Source organism: Calidris pugnax, unplaced genomic scaffold (assembly GCF_001431845.1).
Source record: "Calidris pugnax isolate Ruff unplaced genomic scaffold, ASM143184v1 scaffold39, whole genome shotgun sequence".
In the NCBI taxonomy this organism is placed as follows: Eukaryota; Metazoa; Chordata; class Aves; order Charadriiformes; family Scolopacidae; genus Calidris; species Calidris pugnax.
This window is the reverse complement of record NW_015090828.1, coordinates 7,769,464-7,788,369: the sequence shown is the minus strand read 5'-3', so window position 1 is coordinate 7,788,369 and position 18,906 is coordinate 7,769,464. Positions and strand designations below refer to the sequence as shown.

The 18,906-nt window shown below is 38.0% G+C and overlaps 1 protein-coding gene across 1 annotated transcript; it reads right to left on the bottom strand.

The window, feature by feature from the left end:
- Positions 1–245: 245 nt before the first annotated feature.
- SIRT1 (sirtuin 1) lies at positions 246–17,040 on the bottom strand. The gene is made up of 8 exons (XM_014940527.1): positions 16,326–17,040; positions 14,719–14,960; positions 13,238–13,390; positions 10,385–10,532; positions 9,223–9,302; positions 4,911–5,097; positions 3,305–3,865; positions 246–2,322 (listed from the first exon to the last, which is right to left on the bottom strand). The coding sequence occupies exons 2-8, from the start codon at positions 14,929–14,931 to the stop codon at positions 2,000–2,002; spliced, it is 1,665 nt and encodes a 554-aa protein (XP_014796013.1). The 5' UTR covers positions 14,932–14,960; positions 16,326–17,040; the 3' UTR covers positions 246–1,999.
- Between the last annotated feature and the right edge of the window lie 1,866 nt (positions 17,041–18,906).

Here is an 18,906-nt window from a genome sequence, read left to right as displayed (position 1 = left end):
ACAGGGTTTGGAAGGAAAAGAGTAGTTTTCTGAAGGATCACACTGCCTTGTGGTTTAGGAGGTCATTTTACCAAGGACAGGGCAGACTAGACTCATTCAGGCTTGTGTGTGTTTGTTGGTTTTTTTTTCCAAGGGGGCAGATGGAAAAAAGTAATTTAGTACCTTAGCTAGGGCATACCTTGCCTTTGTAGGGCATCTTTTGTTAAGTTTTTAAGATCTAACTAGAAATTAACAGAAACCAGAAATCAAATGACAATTTTAATAGACTTTAGAACAGAGTGTACGAGTATAAAACACTGGTTTTGTATTTCAAAAGTTGCAGGAAGATAGCCAGTCATTTTAAACAGTCTTCTACAAAACATATGCCAGTAGATTACATAAAAGACACTATATACAATATAAAAGAGCAGAAAACAATCCTCACTGTAAAAATAATTTAAAACAAAGTATTTCAATTTAAAATATCTCCTATAGCACAAACTAATACATTGTGACATGCAAGTGAAAACTAAACATATTGCATTCTTTAGTGTAGCCAAATAAGAACTGTATTAAATTTGGACAATGAGACAACATGCCAACATTTTCTGATGAATACAGGAGGCTGTTCTTAAATATTTATTCACTGATGTATCTTATGTTCAAAGAACAGCCACTATACATCTTCCAAAACGTAATAAATAGTAAAGCAAAGTATATGAATAATCTACACCGTAGAGTTCATTTGGGCCGATGTTGAAAAAAGTGGTTTATAGAAAAATGCTGTTTCACTTACTACTGCACTGTGCAATTTTACAAAATAGTTCTAAAGGCTTGGAAACAATCCGCACTTGGAAATGCGCAACATCCAGTTTTAAGGCAGCCCCGCGCTGGACTGTACAACAAAATACTTGGAGTAGCTGCTTGGCTTTCCATGCGCAAGGTGGAGCTCCCAGGTGGGGGGTTATTTCCCCAACCTCAGCCATGACCTCAGAACAGGGTGATTCCAGGTTAGGTTCTTGATCCGTGTTTTATCCACTCAGCGGTGGGACAGACGCTCTCGGTATCCGAGTTAGTTTCTCCTGGTTTTGTTGCATCAGGAAGTAGAAAGGAAGAGCTTATTTCTTTTGTGCCTTCTCACACGCTGGTGGAAACACTGCTCTGAACTGGGCCAAGCTTCCACAGTGGAGCCCTGGCAATTTATCAAATGCGATTTGTAATGCAAGCTGCTGTACAACAGGGAAAACTGCTACCAGGGGGGGTCTGTTTGGTCTAAAATGCCAGTGTTATAATTGCTAAGGAGCCAATGTCAACGTCGCTTCATGCCCACAGGAAGTATTAAACTCAGTAACTAAGCATTTTCACAGCACTTCTTCATCCCTCTAAAAAAACATAGGATTTCTCAAGTGCTCACTGTCTTGTTTCCATTTAACTACCTACTCACATTTAAGTATGTCTCAAACATACAAAGTAACTGTTAAAGCAAAAAATTAGCTGCCACAGAAGGTCTTAGAAAATGCCAGTGTTTAATGACAGACTAGGCGAGAATGAGAGGTTTAGCAGAAGCATAAGAAGATTTTAAATAAACCAAACTGTTACAAAGCAAGAGGTGTGAAAATACCATTCTTTGGTCTAAATTAGCTGTTCCCTTTATATTAGTTTAACATTCCAATGGCTTTTTCAAAACTGTTTAAAAATAATATAAGCTGAAATTCATTAAGCAAAAATATGTATTATATACATGGATGCCTGATCAGACAGATGAACTTAAAAGTGAACATAGTGACAATTTTTTAGATATTCCTAGTACCTTAAAAAAAAAGATGAGTTAGTGTTGAGTGCGCAGTAATAGAATTTTATTGAAAAAGGTAAAAAACTAAGCATGAAAATCTGTTTTAGTTGTTTATAAACACTACATCCTTATGGTTTTGCTGCTCTAAATTCAGACGTAAACATTCATTCTGACATGCCAAAGCTCCTAATGCTGGTGGGAGGTTCCTGTAACCAGTCAGTCATCACTTTACAACTTGTTGCTCGGATGATCGGTCCCTGTGGCTTCATTTGTATACGCTGATTCATCAGCTGCCAATTCTTCTTGTTCAACTCCTTCGTCCCCAAATCCAGGTTCCTCTTCCCGTTCTGGAGCATCCTCATCCTCTATGCCATTGTAAAACTCTTCGATCTCACTCTCATCCTCCACATCTAAGCTCTGACTGTGACACGAACCACTTTCACTACTGCTCCCACAGGAGCTAGAAGATATGATATCGTCTTCAGAATCTGAGTACACCTCAGCACCATGGAAAATATAGCGATTTGGTGGTAAAAATAGATACTGAGTACCTGAAACAGAATTTCACAAGTTAGTAAGAGGCTGAGATAAATTACTGATAAAAGGTCTTGCAAACTTCTGGTTAGAACATACCTGCACAGGCGTATTTTCATCAATGAAACTTTAAGTGACAAATCAGATTATATTAGAAACCCCTTTATTCCAATGTATCATTAGGAACAGCATGAACAAATGTTTCACTGGGGAGCTCAGCCTTCCTTCTCCCCCCTCCCTTTGACACAAAAGAGCATTTAAACTGTAACGTTCAGCAGCTTTTTTCAGGTATTCACAGCTGGATTGATATTACGTGTAACAGAACTGGCACCCACTGCACAGAGTATCTGACAAAATTTAAAAAACAGCCTTTGCTTTAGAATGTTGCAATTTAACACCTGGCTCTTCATCCACACTGATTTTCTAGTGTGGTAACTCGTTACATCAGTTAAGAGACTACCTGCTGGGAGGCTTCCCTGGAAAGGCTAAAGTCTCCTTCAAAATGTGCCTGGCCCCAGGTGGGAGATTTGCTTTTCAGCTCCTGTCATGACATCATCTTTCAGTTCTACAAGGTGGCTGCCACACCAGATTATCACCTACTGTGACAGCTTCCTCACACCTGAGCATCAAACTCGGGTTTTTTTTTTTATCACCTACTGTGACAGCTTCCTCACACCTGAGCATCAAACTCAGGTTTTTTTGAAAATGTTGGAAACAGATTTATTTTTTGATATTTACCTTCAACCTTCTAAACTCTGGTCTTTTTAGGGAGTATGTAATTGCTAATTATAAAACCTATTATGAATTGCAAACAGCTTTCCTATCAGCTTCTCCAAAAGAAATAAGTGATACAATGATGAGTTCAGACACTCAGTTTGAACAAAAATAACAACCAAATCCCACTGATTCCCTCAAGACAACTTATTTATTGTTTTGAAGTAAGTCTAGAATAAACATCTGGCCAAAAAACCCAAAATACTGAAATGAGTTAACACTTACCATCCAGCCTTTTGCTAATCTGTTCCTTTGCAGATCTGTTTACCCAGCACTTCTTCAATATTTCATGTTTTTCTTTATTTTCTCCGTTGTTAGATCCATTTTCCTTCATTGTTTCAGAGTTCATTAGTTCACCAGTAGCATTTTCAGGGTTTTCTGACAATGTTTGTGTGTCCTGAAGTTTCTCCTCAGTGCAGGTCCCTTTAGTTTCTGAGGCAGGATCACAGTTTTCTACCTTACATTCAGGTGGCTGTTCTGAAGACACCACCGAAGTATCTGGTGGAGTCATTCTTTCTGGTGAACTAGAGTCTTCTGAAATGTTTAAAGGGGTAGGCGGTAGTTCAGACGAGTGCATTTCCAGCTCCTTGTGCGGTCGTGGAGGCTTTTCTGTTATTTCTGAAAGTTTTACTGAGTTGTAGCAAAGTTTTGTATATTCGCTACCTAGCCTTTGACACAATTCATTAATAATAACATCACAGTCTCCAAGAAGTTCCACGTCAAAGTGTAGATGAGGCAAAGGTTCCCTATTAATTAAGATCTGAGGCACTTCATGGGGGATGGAACCTACAGATAAAAAAGAAAATTCAAAGGTAGTCACTTCAGTTTTGCTTTCAGCAGAGATCTACTTAGAAGTTTTGATTCCTCAGACTTCTCTTCATATGTTTGCTTGCAACAAGACCAGGAAATCTCAAATTTAACAGCAGCAGTTTGAGGAGCTGTGCCTACAGTAGCCTATCTGGACTTTTTCCCCCTGTATTTTGCAGTAAAAAGTGTTCCTCTATTCCATCCCTGAGAAACACATGCACATTTCTGACTACAGCATTGTTTAGTCAAGTGTTAAAAAGATCATTAAAATTAGTACTATAATCTCTTACAAGAACTGTGTTGATTATGTGCATTCACTTTATGTACGTAAGTGCACATGAAGAATATACTGCTGGTAAATGACATCCCATTAATTAGGTCAACATATTTCCAGGTACAATCTACACTGTAAGGGTTGCTCAGTTCCAGTAAGTCTTGCACACAGTAGGCAAATAAATTGCCCCTCATGGTATCTTCTTGGCCTTCCTGAAGGTCCTTTTTCCCTCATGTACATTGGCAGAGATGTTTTTCCATGTCGCTTTGAAAAGCTAAGTGTCCAGGTGGTGACACACCATATAGTGCACACTCTGTACCATTCAGTATTCAGTTCTGATTTTATAATAAGCTACAACTAAGACACCTGATGTACTTGATCTGATTTTTTTATGTTTTTAAACATGATTCCTTTCTAAATCTTTCCAAGTAACTCTGAAAGCATACTGCAAGCAGGGAGAGAAATGAACTGAATCTCAGAATAAAGTAATTCAAGTTTTAGGAGAGCAGTGTTTCACATTATCATTTCATTACTTTGAGATCTTCCTGGAGTGTAGAAAAAGCACTTAGAATTTGTTACTTTCTCTATTTTGCACTTCAGCTTTACAAAGTTTTTGTCTTAGAAAAGCAGATAATTAATCTTATTTTCTTCACTGAATCAAACCAAAAGCATTTCTTAGAGCTCTTAACTGAGAATTTCACTTCTGATCCAAATTTTTGGAAGAAAATATTACTAGAGATAGTCACTTACTTGGAATCAATGCTACTGGTCTTACTTTCAGTGAAGACCCAATGACAATAAGGAGATCAACTTCGTTTTTGTCATACTTCATGGCACGATGGAACTGCTCCGGTAAGTTCTCTCCAAAGAACACTATGTCTGGCTTCATGATAGCGAGCGGCTCGTCGGGTGGACATCTGGGACATCTAGGTACAACCTGCATTAGAACAGCTTCTATTACTACAATTCAAGGCTGTGCCCTTGAAAACCTCAGATTTTAGCAATTCACAGTGACTTATTTTGGCAAAAGACAAGGAAGTTTCAGTGATATTTCCTCATTTCATTTTTCTCTGGATATACAGACAAGTACATTTCTTACTCTAGCCTGCAGCAACTGAAATAACACAGAAATAAAACTAGAGCAGGAATAAAGAGAAAATCCTCTTAAGTCAAAAGGGAGACACCATGCACATCTACACCACAGTTCCTATCTGACAGCTAGGCCAAAGTCCAGAAGTCCTACTTGGCACCAATAGGTAGTTACCTCCTACTATTTGACAGGAATATATTTTTCTTGGTTTAATCAGAGCAACAACTTAAGATTTCACTGTCGGTTACCATTATAGGATATGACATAAACCCCTTCCTAATCAGAGAGTGTATTGCACAGCTTTACCTCTCTCTTCCTCTCCAAAAGGGTACGTGTGCTATACACATAAAGCAACATGGCAGAGTTGCAGGTGGCTAGCAAAAAGCATACAGGACAAGAGCATAGGAAAGAACTTTTGGTTGGTCTCCATTTTAAAGTCGTCCAATTCCTCCAAAAACAGAGCAGAACCCCTGTGCACTAAACAAAGTGGATGAGAGTTATGGTTGTGAAGAAGTAGGCTCCCTTTCCTCCCAAAACCAAAGGATTTTCTGATCTTTGGGACCTCTTTCAACTCTTTCTATCTCAAGACTTTTTCAGAGAGAAGAAAGGCAAGAAGGTGAGCACTTTATGTACAGACAATACTTCAGTTACTACTGAGTGATTTGTTTTTCAAATAGTTTAAGTTTTCTCAGCTGTAGTGTTAAAATACGATACCTCAGAATAAATCTAAGGAGCTAAATGTAGCTGCAATCTAATAGCAGTCATCACAAGTAAATTAGTGCTGTGTAAAGAGATGTATATTACCACCTATTGTAGTATGAAAATACATGAAAACTGATAGTCAAATGCATAATAACTCTCTCCTGTACACAGAGTATATGCAGAAAAAATAATACAGAATTTAGAAAGTTTAAATCAAAGAACTAGTTTCTGGATGCCTGCAGTAGGATGAAAGACAATGCTTTCTATATGAAAAAACATCACAAGTTTCATCTAATGTGAAAGGACCTTGCCCAAAAAATGTAAGTCTTTGAACAAAGAATCCAATCCTTTGAAGCAAACCTTGTGGGAAGGATGTGTAAGAAACAATATGGCACAAGAGCTAGGAGGTGGTATGGAGGAAACCTTCACTAGGTTTGGAGTGAGCAGTGACTTAAGAGTGTGTAGTAACCCCACACTGAAGGGAAACCAACTAAAGAACTCCCAAAAAGGAAGAGAATGAGTAAAATGAATTTTGAACTTTTTCCTCGGATCTTTACATCTTAGAGAGAGCTCATAACACAGAAACAGTTTAAACTTTTCTGAACGTTTTTACCCTGTTGTCTCTTCTGTTGATGTTAGGGATGCCCTTGCGCTTTCAGTTGGAAGCTTAAGGAGGGAAAATAATTTGCTCTGTATTAGGAGGAAGATGAAATGAAGACCTCTAACTTTTGATTTAAAGAGACCAAGTAATATTAACTCTGTTTCCAGCATTTCTCATAGGAAGTCCAATGACTTGTGACTTAATGGATCTCTGTAGAGCAACTGATGTCCCCTTCCACATCATCTGAGTCACTGTAATGGGTCCATAAATGTGTTTCAACACTACACTACTCACCAGCTTCTCTGCTAATCCTCAGAAAGGTCGTCAGTAAGGGGGAAGATCTATTCCAAGAGCTGAAATTGATACCAAGAAGTTAAAGCTAGATAATTGGCCACTCAATTGCCTGGGATCCTCCTTCCCTCCAGAAGCAGCACTCCCCCAAAACCCCACCACATCTGCTGATGTCTAATGAAAGAGAAATGGAATTTCTTATTGACTATTGATATTATCTATGTATCAAAAACAAGATTAGTAAAGATTAAGTTGGTTTAAGAATATCCAAGAATTGGTGCGTGTTTTCCATTTCCTGGGCCTTTTCTTCCTAAATCTAAGGCCCTTTCACTATTTCTTGAAGCTACCTAAAACAGTCAAAAGCACATAAAAGTGCTGTTTTTGGAAGTGACTGATAAATGTTTTACTCAGAAGTTCTATCAGTGTGATTTATAACTGATGCTGCTTCTCACCCAGAAGGATGCTTGTGCACAGCAACCAAGAGAAAGAATCACGCTACAGGGAACTAGCACCTTATCTTGGAAGTGGCAAAAGAATGAAGAGCAACAACAAGAAACTGGTAGTTTTCTAAACAGATAATCTCAAATAATTCTCAGTCTATAATATCTTGAAAGGAAAACCTGGCAGAAAGATGCTAGCTAGACTTGCTTCCTTGTGAAGTGCTAACCACCATCAGGGAATGAACCAGACAAAGGAAAGGTAGTATTTTTAGGGAAAACTAAGGATCTGGGGCCATGTACAACTGAACTTTCAAACAGTGGAGGACAGCAGAGGATGATCTATTGGGACTTAGGTGCTAAAACCATTTTTGTGAAGGGGAACATGTTAGAGAACAAAACCATTGAAATGGACAGTGTTTCTGAGGAACCAAATTCTATATTCTAGAGAGGCAACAGACAAATGGCATAGCACTGGTTTGGGAAATGCAGGCTACAGAATAAAGATAATGATGGCAAACAGAACATTTTTTTTCAGGCATAAAAGAGGAACAACATGTTTTCTTTCAATAGTGCTATTTCTTGTGTGAAATTATATTGGGCAATAACCATATTTATTTTGCATTATGAAAATAACTCAGTATTACAACTAGAGCCTGCCTTGGAAAGATATACCTGGCAACAGTACTGTAAGATTAGGGCTGAGAGATTGAGTGTAAAAGGCTCCTTCAGTCTCATCTCGGGCATAAGAGCCCTCTTTGTTCTTATTATTCAGAAGCATTGCTACAGTCATCTTCTCTCCACTTCCTCATGCTTCCATTACTGACCACCAGCAGGGACCGGCAAATAAACACACAATGATTGAAGTGTTGTGAGGAGGAATTCTGACCACTAACAATCAAAACACAAAATTACAGAATGCGTAGGAATGGTTGTTTAGAAGGAAGAAAACCTAGATTCCAACCAGCTGGCTTTGAAGGTAAAGGAGCAGCAAACATCTGTAAGATAAAAAGTCCTAAAAAATAGGAAAGTAAACCAGATTTCACATTCAATATTTCAGTGTTGCAAAGCTTCACGTTTCTTAAAGCTTTAACTCAAAGATCTCTTCTGAAAGGTTTTCATTGAATTCCATTTCAAATGTAATACCTGAAAGATTTACATCCCTTCGATGTTTCTTATCTAAAATTGCAACTGTGGACTCTAAGCATTTATCAAAACATGAGCCTTCAGAAAAAGAGTCCCCTTCCATTAGTAAAAATGATCTTTTTTATCAGAGAATCATCATCTCTGTTCCTTCAAAATAAGGGGAAGAAGAGCACAGAGGGTCTCACCAAGCCAAAGGTTCATCTGACAGAGCAGAACTAACTCCTGCCTTGGCCCTGGGGCACTTCACACCCAGAGGTAGGGAGTTCAGAATACAGAACAGTTCACAGCTCCTAGAAAGTGCATGTCAGACATCTCATCTGGTCCCCTCTTCCTCCCCTGCTCAGAGGCTGCTCTGTAGTTAGCAATGTCTCCATGCTTCATCCACAGTTCAAACATATCTTTAACGTAGGTGAGCGTTCAAAGAGCAACTGGTGTTATAAATAGCTAAGGATGCTTCCTCAGTGTGACTGTGAGTTCAGATTAACATAAAACAGGTATAAATCCAACTTTCTACTTACCATTTTAACCTCTACTTTTCTCGGAGGTGCCATTGCAAATGGACTCTTATGGCTTTGTTCTGCTTTTTCCCATTACCTAATTTTTGCAGTATAGTATTTGAGTATACCTTTAAATACTAGAGAAAATGCTAAAATAGATAGGCACTTTTATGAAATAGAAGCAAAGATATGTAGCCTTTTAAAAGCAGATCTTTTAAGCAATCCAAGAGTGGTATTTCGGGGTTTTTTTTGAGAGTTACGTATTAGAAATCTGCAGTGAGTTAAAGTAAATCTTTACCTGATTGAAAATATCTCCTCGAACGACTTCACAATCAACTTTGTATTTACAGATCAGGCAGGAAGCTGTTGCAAAGGAACCTGAGGAGAAAAACCCATATGGTAGAAATAAGGATTTTCAATCATTCAAACTTGGTTTTTTTTGCCCAAGTTGTTTTGACACAAAGGCTATTATGTTGCAGTGCTACAAAACCCAGTCATTAAAAAGTAATTTAAAATTAAGCGAAGATACTTGTAATACTAAAAGTAGTTCTTCTAGATGTTAGTCAGGAGAAATCTTGTTTTAGGAATAAATATGCCCCATGCATATCTACAAAAATTGTATTTTGTCCTCGTTCCCACAACCTGTGCAAGCGTATACAAGGAGAGAATAGAAAGAAAGAATCTGGCACTGAGCTAAGCTTTGTAGATAAGGAAACCAAGTGAGTTTGGTCCCTGGAAAAGGTAGAATTAGACAGGTCTTACAAACATGCTAACACGGCTTTTAAACGTTCTATTTGCTAGAAGTCTACTAAATGATCCAAGTGTGCACTTTAAGAACTCATTTTCTGCATTCTTTCCTTAAAAATGGATCCTTGGCCTTTTAGCTTGACATCTGTAAGTCCTTGGAAATGGAAAGCACATCAAGCAATTAAGAGATTCCACTTAATTTGGTATCATAATTACAGAATGTCTACGACACTGAAGGTGTAACAAGATGATGTTCAGTTCAACTGATTGTGATTAATCCACAATATTTTATACATGAGGTAAAGTCACTGAAGTGTCAGGGCATTTTAAGATTTCAATGGAATATATTCTAAATAAAGAATTGGGTAACAGCTAACCTCCATTTCATTAATAGTGAGAGGGACATATGAAAAGACTGATTTCCACACTGTGTTCTCATACACAAATTACAAAAGCACCAAATACATTTGAAAAGTTAAGGTCTAAGCTTGTGCGAACAGGGTGTGGATCTTCACTGAGAGACAAAACCCACCATTTATCAAGCATAATTTCTGAAAGAAATTTCCACTTAAAACACTTCTGATTTAAGTACGTAAGCTACCTAAAAAAAATTTAACATTTTAAAAGCAGAATATTTGTTGCCAAGAGATACCAACTCAAGAAAAAAATTTTCCTACACATAAAATAAGAAAAGTGAAACTAAAACCACTCACCATGACACTGTATTATCCTTTGGATTCCTGCAACCTGTTCCAACGTGTCTATGTTCTGAGTGTAGTTGCGAAGTAATTTTCCTTCTTTATCCATCATAGCTATGAACTTGTGACAGAGAGATGGCTGGAACTGTCCTGGATAGATTTCCTAAGGAATTCAGAAGTAGGTTAGAAAGTGTAAGACTTTATTCCAACTCCAGCAATTCACACAGGGCTGAATATTGTCAATAATGATTACGGCAGCAGTTAATGTTGTCATTCCTTTTGCATTTTGCCATTTCCCTCAGATCCAACTCTTAACAGCTCAGCTTCTAATCACGTCAGGATGACTTGCTGCAGATGAAAGTTGGTATTTTGTTCTTCACAGAGCATAAAAGTAAAGGTTTAGGTATTTTTTTGGTTTTGAGAACTATGAAATAGGAAAGCTTCTTTTCCTCTATAAGTGTCAAGTAACCTCAACATTTGTTATTAGAAACATAGATGGTTTAACTGCAGTCAGACAAAAATATTTACACAAGGAATCTGGATTCTGGTCTTTTGGTTTGGGATAAGCAGTTTTTATTCATCAGCATTATCAGCAGCCATTCCTAGATGGGAGCCCAGAAAGCAGAATGATATTGGATATAGGGGAAAGGCAGGTGGTACTCTGACCAGCTGTGACAATTCAGCTGGTTACAACAGCTATTAAATTAAAAACCATATGGCTTAGTAGAGCAATTCCACTGTGCCTGAGAGATGCTTAGCCTTTCCATTAGATCAAGGGAAGGAGGTAGGTATATTTAAAGAGCATATGGAAAAAAACATAGACATTTTTGTAGAATGGTTTGATATTTGCTCACAGTGAAGAAGGAGCCTGCCAAAAGGAAGAATTAAATGTAGGCACCCAGCTGAAAGCTTCATACTAGGAACCTCCATCTTGAGCTGACTACCCCTGGTGGTACCTCTGGTTTCTGTGCAACAAGGAGGAAACCAGCAGCACCACCACCACTCTGTTTCTCTGGAGAACTTATTTAGGGGAGGGAGGAACTTGAATTCCAGACTCTGCTCTCCAGTCACTCTCTCACTGCTGAAGAGCAACTGAGCTGGAGTCTCACCTGTGAAAGTGAGGCTTTTGTACAGAAAAAGCACAAGAGTCAGCAAGGAGGAGGCTGCTGCCTGCCTTTACCAGCAGATACTTAAAACTGAACCAGAAGTTCTAGCACAACAGTGAACTGTTAAATTAATCTTTGTGACAGCTCTGCCTTCAGCTACCATATAGCCTAACTATTAACAAACAAAAGACTTTTTGAAAGCATTTCCCCAAAATATGTCAAGTTACTTGTAATTTTCAAGGTACATGGGTCTTTGGAGTTAAAATGCAGCAATGATCAATGACTGCTCTTAATGCTCTTACCTAGATTACATATAGCCTATTACATGATTATAATCAGATACTCATGTGGTCCTAACAGCTTTTATATCTTAGTCTGAAGAAGCAAGACATGTTCTGCTACTGAGCTCTGCAAATTTATTTGATCGTTCTTTGCCCCTAGAATTAAAGGAACTTAAAGATTTCATGGAATAATACATGAATATCCTAACTGAGCTGATGGATGGAAAAGGAGAAGTAGGAGAAATTATTTTAGTAAAAAAGTATCAGCCAAATTTGGATTTAGTCTATTATGGTAAAATGTGCGTATAGACAGGCTTCAAGTGGGTTTGGTTTTTTGTTTGGGATTTTTAAAAATTATTAAATATTTAAAACCCAAGGAGCTGAATATACTAATAAGCATCAAATATGTTGGTATCTGGATAGGAGGCTTTCAGAGAAAGATAAGCAGCTGAAGAATGCATTGATTTTTCCTTTCCAATCTTTAAAACATAGTACAGCAGTAGCATAAATTGTGAGCAAAGGGGAAGAAAGAGTGAGTATAATTAGTAGTGATTGATTTGCACAAGTCATTACAGGTCCTGTAGTAATTCTTATAATATTTTGGGTTTGATTTTTTTTTCCCCAAGGAGATTCCAAACTAAATGCAAATATTTTTTTGTTTCTATATATGTCTACAGCTTCTACAATTCCTTCTTGTCTTGGAGATGTACTCCCTGCTTTTTAAATTAAACTGTTTAGTATCAGTAACATCTTTCCCAAAACTGCTGTGTTCTTCCTTTTAAGTGAACACAGTGCAATGCAAAAAGGCATTAATTCTCTAAGATGTACACACCCTTGTCACACCTATATCAAAACCTGACACGAGAACAAACTTAATAGTGCATGAAACTGCTTTACTCAACTGTACGTAGAGTGATAAAACGTGACTGTATTGCATGACACTGAGCAGCATGCCACAGTATATCAAATTCAAATGTAGCTTTCCACAGCGCTCGCGTGCTGGTCAAAAGTTTCTCATAGTTTTTCATTTGTCAGAGAAAGTAAGAGCAGCTAAGACTGCTGAGGTTTGCTTAAATAACAACTTTTTATTTATCCTCCCTGAAATTAGAGACACCGTCTAGAATGGTTGTATATATAACAAATTTGTAACAGGAACAGTAAAAATAAGCTTAAAAAAAGGAGAGAGAATGTTGCTAAATGTTTCTAATAAGGCCAATATGTGGCTGCATACAATGACTGAGGTGACACTGAGGATACAAACCTGATACATTGCAAAGACCTGCCCAAGAAGAGAGTTGTTATGCCACTCAATGAGGTGTCTCATTAAAGTAATTCAATATATTAACATAGTTTTCTATCTTGTTCATAAGAAAAGACAAAGATACCATTTTGTTAACAGAATAGTTTTATATCTGATTTATGCATTTTAATATTGTTATCTGTCTTTACTGATCAAGATAAAAACTGTTGGAAAACCATACCTTTGCAAACTTAAAAAAAGGCCTGGGATCCTTTCTGAAGTATTCTATATCAAACATTGCTTGAGGATCGGGAAGGTCGGGGAAGTCTACTGCAAGGCGTGCATAGATGCCATCTCTTGATCTAAAGTCAGGTATTCCACAAGACACAGACACCTGAAATATATTTTTGCAATCTGAAATAAGCAAAACTATTAAGACTTGCTATGATACAGACTATTTGGGAAACCACATTTCTGTATGCTCACAGTGCTCAGAAACATTAAGAACAAAACCAGTCTGGGTTCTTTGTATTTATTTTTTTTTCCTTTTATCTTTTTTTTTGGGACCAATATGACAAATCCCAAATCACAAGCAGGAAAAACAGCACAGAAACAAAGTCTGACAACTGGAAAAAAAAAACCTTTAGTACAATTCATAAAGGCAGTTATAGGACACCAGAACTTACTTTTACTACTGGAAGTTTTGTCAGAAGTAAACAAAAATTTAAAATAGTGTTGCATTAAATTTGATTAGTAAGCATTCATTGATCTTCCATCTTAGACTTGGACAAGGTGGTTGACTTTTATTTCTTTTTTACATGCTAACGCAGTAACAAAATAAATTCTTACTTGTGAAGAATAAATACGTTTTGATAAACAAACATTATTTATCAAAGCATTGTAGTAGTCCATAAAGACTAACATTTATTGTGTTACCCCAAAATGGTATGGGAAGAGGAGGAGAAACAGGTGTGTGACAGCAATTATAGAAAGAGCAAGATTGGGGAACAGAAGTAGCAGTGCTTTTCTGACAAGCTGATTTGAATTGCTCATATTTTGTGAATGGTGTCACAGCCTCTGTGTCTGAACAACAGAAACAGAAAATGATCAACTTTCCTATATTGATCTGGTGCATGGGTATAAAGCTGTAAACGTACAATGGTTAAAAAATTATCTTTAGTAAAACAGTGATTACTCAATCTTATAGCCATCACAGAGTGGCACATCTTAAAAGGGAAACTCTGTCTACTGAAATCTATTTAAACTCTCCTTTATAATCCTCCCTCCAACCCTTTTTTCCTTTTCATGTCCTATTCTTCTAGCTCCTCTGGCTCCATCAGGAATGTTAAGAAAGGCATTGAGATTTTGTTTAAAAAATCATTACCTTTGTTTCAAATGAAAAAATGACTGGCATAGAAAATGTTTTGGAACAGGGAGATGTGATCTTAGTCCATAACTATTTTGCATGGAAGCAACTGTTTAAGAGTTTAAATGTTTACAAATATTTTCTTATAAGAAGAGAGATCTTCTCATTTCCAACTTAAGCTCCAGCCTTGCAGTGTGCATCGTTCTAGTGGGCAGCTGCACCTCCTCTTCCCATCCAGCACAATTACTCCATTACGAACCTTGCAAGGGTCCCACCATCTGCACGCTGTAAAGCACGGGATAAGCATTTAACCAACTGGCTATAGATTCTCTTACTGTCATTGCAGGGATACCTACCCCAGCTCCAGTCAAGACCATTATTTTTCTGCATTCTTGTAAAAGTTTCACAGCATCATCAATAGTATTAATATCTTTTCGTTTTTTTCTTTTTGGTGGTTCTGAAAGAATGTTTATAACAATTTGCCACAGTGTCATATCATCCAGTTCAGGTGGAGGGATTGTTTCTGGCAGCAGGTCTCTCAGAATTGTCCGTGGGTCTGTACCTAGCATGAGATGCTGCTGAACAAAAGTGTAGGGACCTAAGAAAATTAAGAAATATAAGCATTTAAAATTGAGTCAAGTATTTCAGATTTTGATCATCCTCCCATTTATTAAGGCTTGCTACTACAATTTTATTAATTCAACTTAATACTTCATTCATGAAAACCCCAATGTGTTTTGTTTTAAATTCTGAAGTGATAGTACAGCTTGTGGTTTTACTTATTTACTATTATTTTTTGTTAACCCATGAAGGATTTCATAGCAAGTAAGGCAAAGTAGAAATCTCAGTTGACAGCAAACTTGATGGCTTTTAGAGGTGCACAAGATTTTCACAATATATCTCCCATTTTATGGCTTCCTTTGTATTTTCCAATATTTTGTAAGGTGTTTACAGTAATAAGCTGAAGAGACAACAAACACACATACCCTTTCTAGTCATATTATAAAACTCCACTCTAAAGAGATAAATAGGGCCCACCAATCCGTGGATTTCTGTTGTTCTTTTAGTCATCTAACACTAATGATTTCAGACATGACCTCCTAGAGCCATCAAATCGATCTTTCCAGAAACATTTGAGATTAGAGCAGTAGAAGAAAAATAGGTAAATCTTAAGAAGTTAAACTGATTAAGATGACCCAAGTATCTATCACTAAGGCTATTTACAGTACATATAAAGAAAACAATTGTTATACATATTCACCCAAAAGGTAGCAACAGTGATCCTGTAACAAGAGATCAGCAAAGACAAAGATGGACAGATTTTAAGTGCAATATTGTGTCTTCATAATGTGTTTTCTTGCTGCTGTTTTTAACAATATCAGCAAAATGAACACCGTAGTATTATCGTGCCTGCATAAGACCAAAGACCTCAAGTCCCAATGCCACTGTGCCCTGAAGTCCCTGTCCCACACAAGTCACCAAGGACCATACCAGTTATCTTGCTCTGTGTGAGGCAAGGCCTTTCTACTTTCTACTGCTCATATGCAATATATATGCAAACTAATGTAACACTTGGGACAGTGAGCCCTATAGATTGGCTGAAATCATACAAGATGCATCTTATTGTTCCTTAAAGTATTAATGCTACTAAGTAAATAGGCTAGAAATATGCCATAAATCTGTTCAGTTTAGTAAGTCTGTGTGTATGCTTTTAATATGGATCACGGCAGGATATCTACACACACACAAAAAAAGACATTGACAATTTTAATCAAAATACAGCAAGTTTAGAGAGGTTCATTTTTAAACTCCTTAAATAACATAGAGAATACAGTCAACAACTCTAAGCCAGTCAAAAGCAGCAAATGCTTTTTTTTTGCCACAGAAGAAATCATTTGAAAACTGGGAAGAAAGTAACTGTTCAAAGGCAAACAGCATCTAAGAACAATATATAGGCTTCTACCTATACGTGGTCTTGGGGTCCAATCACTAGAACTTGCATGTGAGGCTCTGTCATCTTCATCACTATCACAGGAGTGAAACCCATTGGCTATGACTTCATCACTAAAAAGGAAGTTATCTGCAAGACAGCACAACAATGAGGGGTTATACTTGGGCCAAATGGCACAGATACATATTTAAATAGATAATAAATTCTAAAGTTGTATGCTTTGAAAGTTAATTGCAATGAATTACAAATAGGCAGTTTCATAACTTAGACATAGAAAATGTCTACCTTTTTAAAGTCTATAGATACGCTCTCAAGCCTTCAGTAGACTCATCTTAATACTGGGCTTTACTGGGCTGGATGTTGACCTTAGTCAAATCTTAGTCAAAGTTTTGTTCTATAAAGTGTTAGACATAAAGTTTCTTGGTACCTTTAAAAATAATCCAAATGTTTTGAAAGTACAATTGAAATTTCCTTTCTCTTACAATTCTCACTACATTCAGCTCACTGAGAAACTGGATTAAATGAGAACAGACTATTCTTTGACTAGGTTTTTCAAAGCACAACATTTTAAAAGAAACCCACAAATACACACTTGGATACAACCAAGTTACAAAACGTGGTCAGCTGGGCTGCAACAGCCTGAATATACAGGATTATGTGAGATTTGAGTTCTGACAGAAGACGTGCTGGCTTGAACCACCTTCACAAAGTTTCTCTCTCTGCCTTCCCCCTGCAGCAGGGCTCGGCTCAGAGCACCGCACCGATACTGCTGCCCAGCTTATGGCCTTCAGCCAGAGTAACTCAATCTAACTTCATCATGTGTCCAGATGAAGGAGTCCAAAGAAGGAGGAGATACTTTTCTTACAGCACGCAATACTTCAGCTAATATTTATGGGGGAATTCAAATTTTAACCTGAGCAGCTTATCAGAACATAGGCTACTAAACTTCTGTTACTGGCTTTTTTATTTGAAATAGTCACAGTGACTGCAGCTGAATTTGTTGACAATCTAAGACTATATAGAAAGGAGAACAAGTTCCACTCGTGCTCTCTAAAGCAAAGTATCACTAGAATAGTTTTCAATCTCTGCTTGAATAAACCCCCACAATATTTTAGCTAGATTACTTTGCTTCATCCTTAAATAAAGAACACCACAAAACACCATCATTTTTTATTCAGAGATTGTATTGCCCTGTTCTTCCCCTTGGTTGCATAAATACTTTATTCTGATTAGAATAGAAAAAGGTAGAGGACAGAAATTTGCTTTTTGTACTTGCTGTCTTCTTCTTCTGAGACCATAGGTGCTCTTTTGACATTACTATTTCTTATTATTCATCTACGTATTTACAGCATTTCACATCATGATGCATGCAGTCAGTGAACACTATGCAAAAAGCATTATGAAGAAGAAAAAAGTTGATTAATACACATCAGCAAGTGCAAGTTTTATGAAAACTATGTTGACTGGGTAAAGAATCCAAGTCTACCTTGTTAAAGACACATGGCAATGTGACCCCTAAACGATGGATTTCAGAAACACTGTGACAGACACAAACAGGCTGGAGTAGCAGTTTAAAATGTAGCGCTCTCTGTGTAGTCATTGGGTTCCTCAGAGGAGCCAAGGGCAGGCGTGCCAGAGCTAAGCAATCCGCAGCAAAACATGCCTGAGGATCTGAGTAACTTGAGCAAAAAGGCTTCATATAAGGCACCGATAAGAGACCATTAACTTGACTCTTGCAGCGTTCGGGTGAAGTTTTTAAATCCCAAGGCTGGCTGAGCTCACCGTACAGCTCTGTTACCATACAGCTCTGTTACCTTTGGGGTAGCTTTTGCACAGGCAGAAATTTTCTGTCGAGTTTTACTACGGAGTTAAAAGTAAAATACCTTCAACTGCACTCCAGGATAAAATGTAACAACTTTACTGGCAGAATGCAGCATCTTACCCCTTTCAAGAAGCTTTTCCAAAGCACTGCCTTAAAGAACAAAACAAAAAACCAACCCCCCCTCCAAACCTATCTGCTTCAATAACGCAATGCAAGGTACTTTGATACTGATGCTGCCCAAAGAGTATGCTTCAAACAAGATACTTCTTAGAAGATTATAGTTTAGCTTTTGCTACAGTAACTGAAATCTTAACCAAAACCATAATGTGAAGTTATTTAAAGAATTGGTCAAGACTGGTGCTCCTGTGCTTTCTGTGTGCGTTTCCAAGAAACAGAAATAAATAATCATCACGGCAGAGATTGTGAAAGGGAAACGGGGCTTTTGATTTCTTCATTTTTAATAACTTGTTGCCAGCAACCCAGCAAAATAAGCGTGTTCGGAAGCGAGACCCCAGCCGGTCTCCTTCTATGAAGCCCGGCACAAGAGCCCGCGGGCTCTGACAAGGGCCGGTTGGGCTGAGAACCCGCCCGCTGCACGGACAGGGAGGCAGCCCGCCCGCCCGGCCTTAGGGTTCGGGGGACGGAAGGAGCACGGCGGCTGCGGGGTGCCCGCCCCCGCCCGCCCTCCCGGGGCCCTGCACAGGCCGGCATCGGGCCCGGCCCGGCGGGAGAGCCCGGGCGGCTGCCGCGGGGAGGGAGCCCCGAGCGCCG

Coding starts and splice junctions, on each gene's coding strand:
- SIRT1 (XM_014940527.1), bottom strand. CDS start 14,931: ATGCTAGGTACAGACCCACGGACAATTCTGAGAGACCTGCTGCCAGAA. Junction 13,391..14,718: donor TGGTCTTGACTGGAGCTGGG/GTAGGTATCCCT, acceptor AATATATTTCAG/GTGTCTGTGTCTTGTGGAAT. Junction 5,098..9,222: donor GAGGAGATATTTTCAATCAG/GTAAAGATTTAC, acceptor GTTCTAATGCAG/GTTGTACCTAGATGTCCCAG.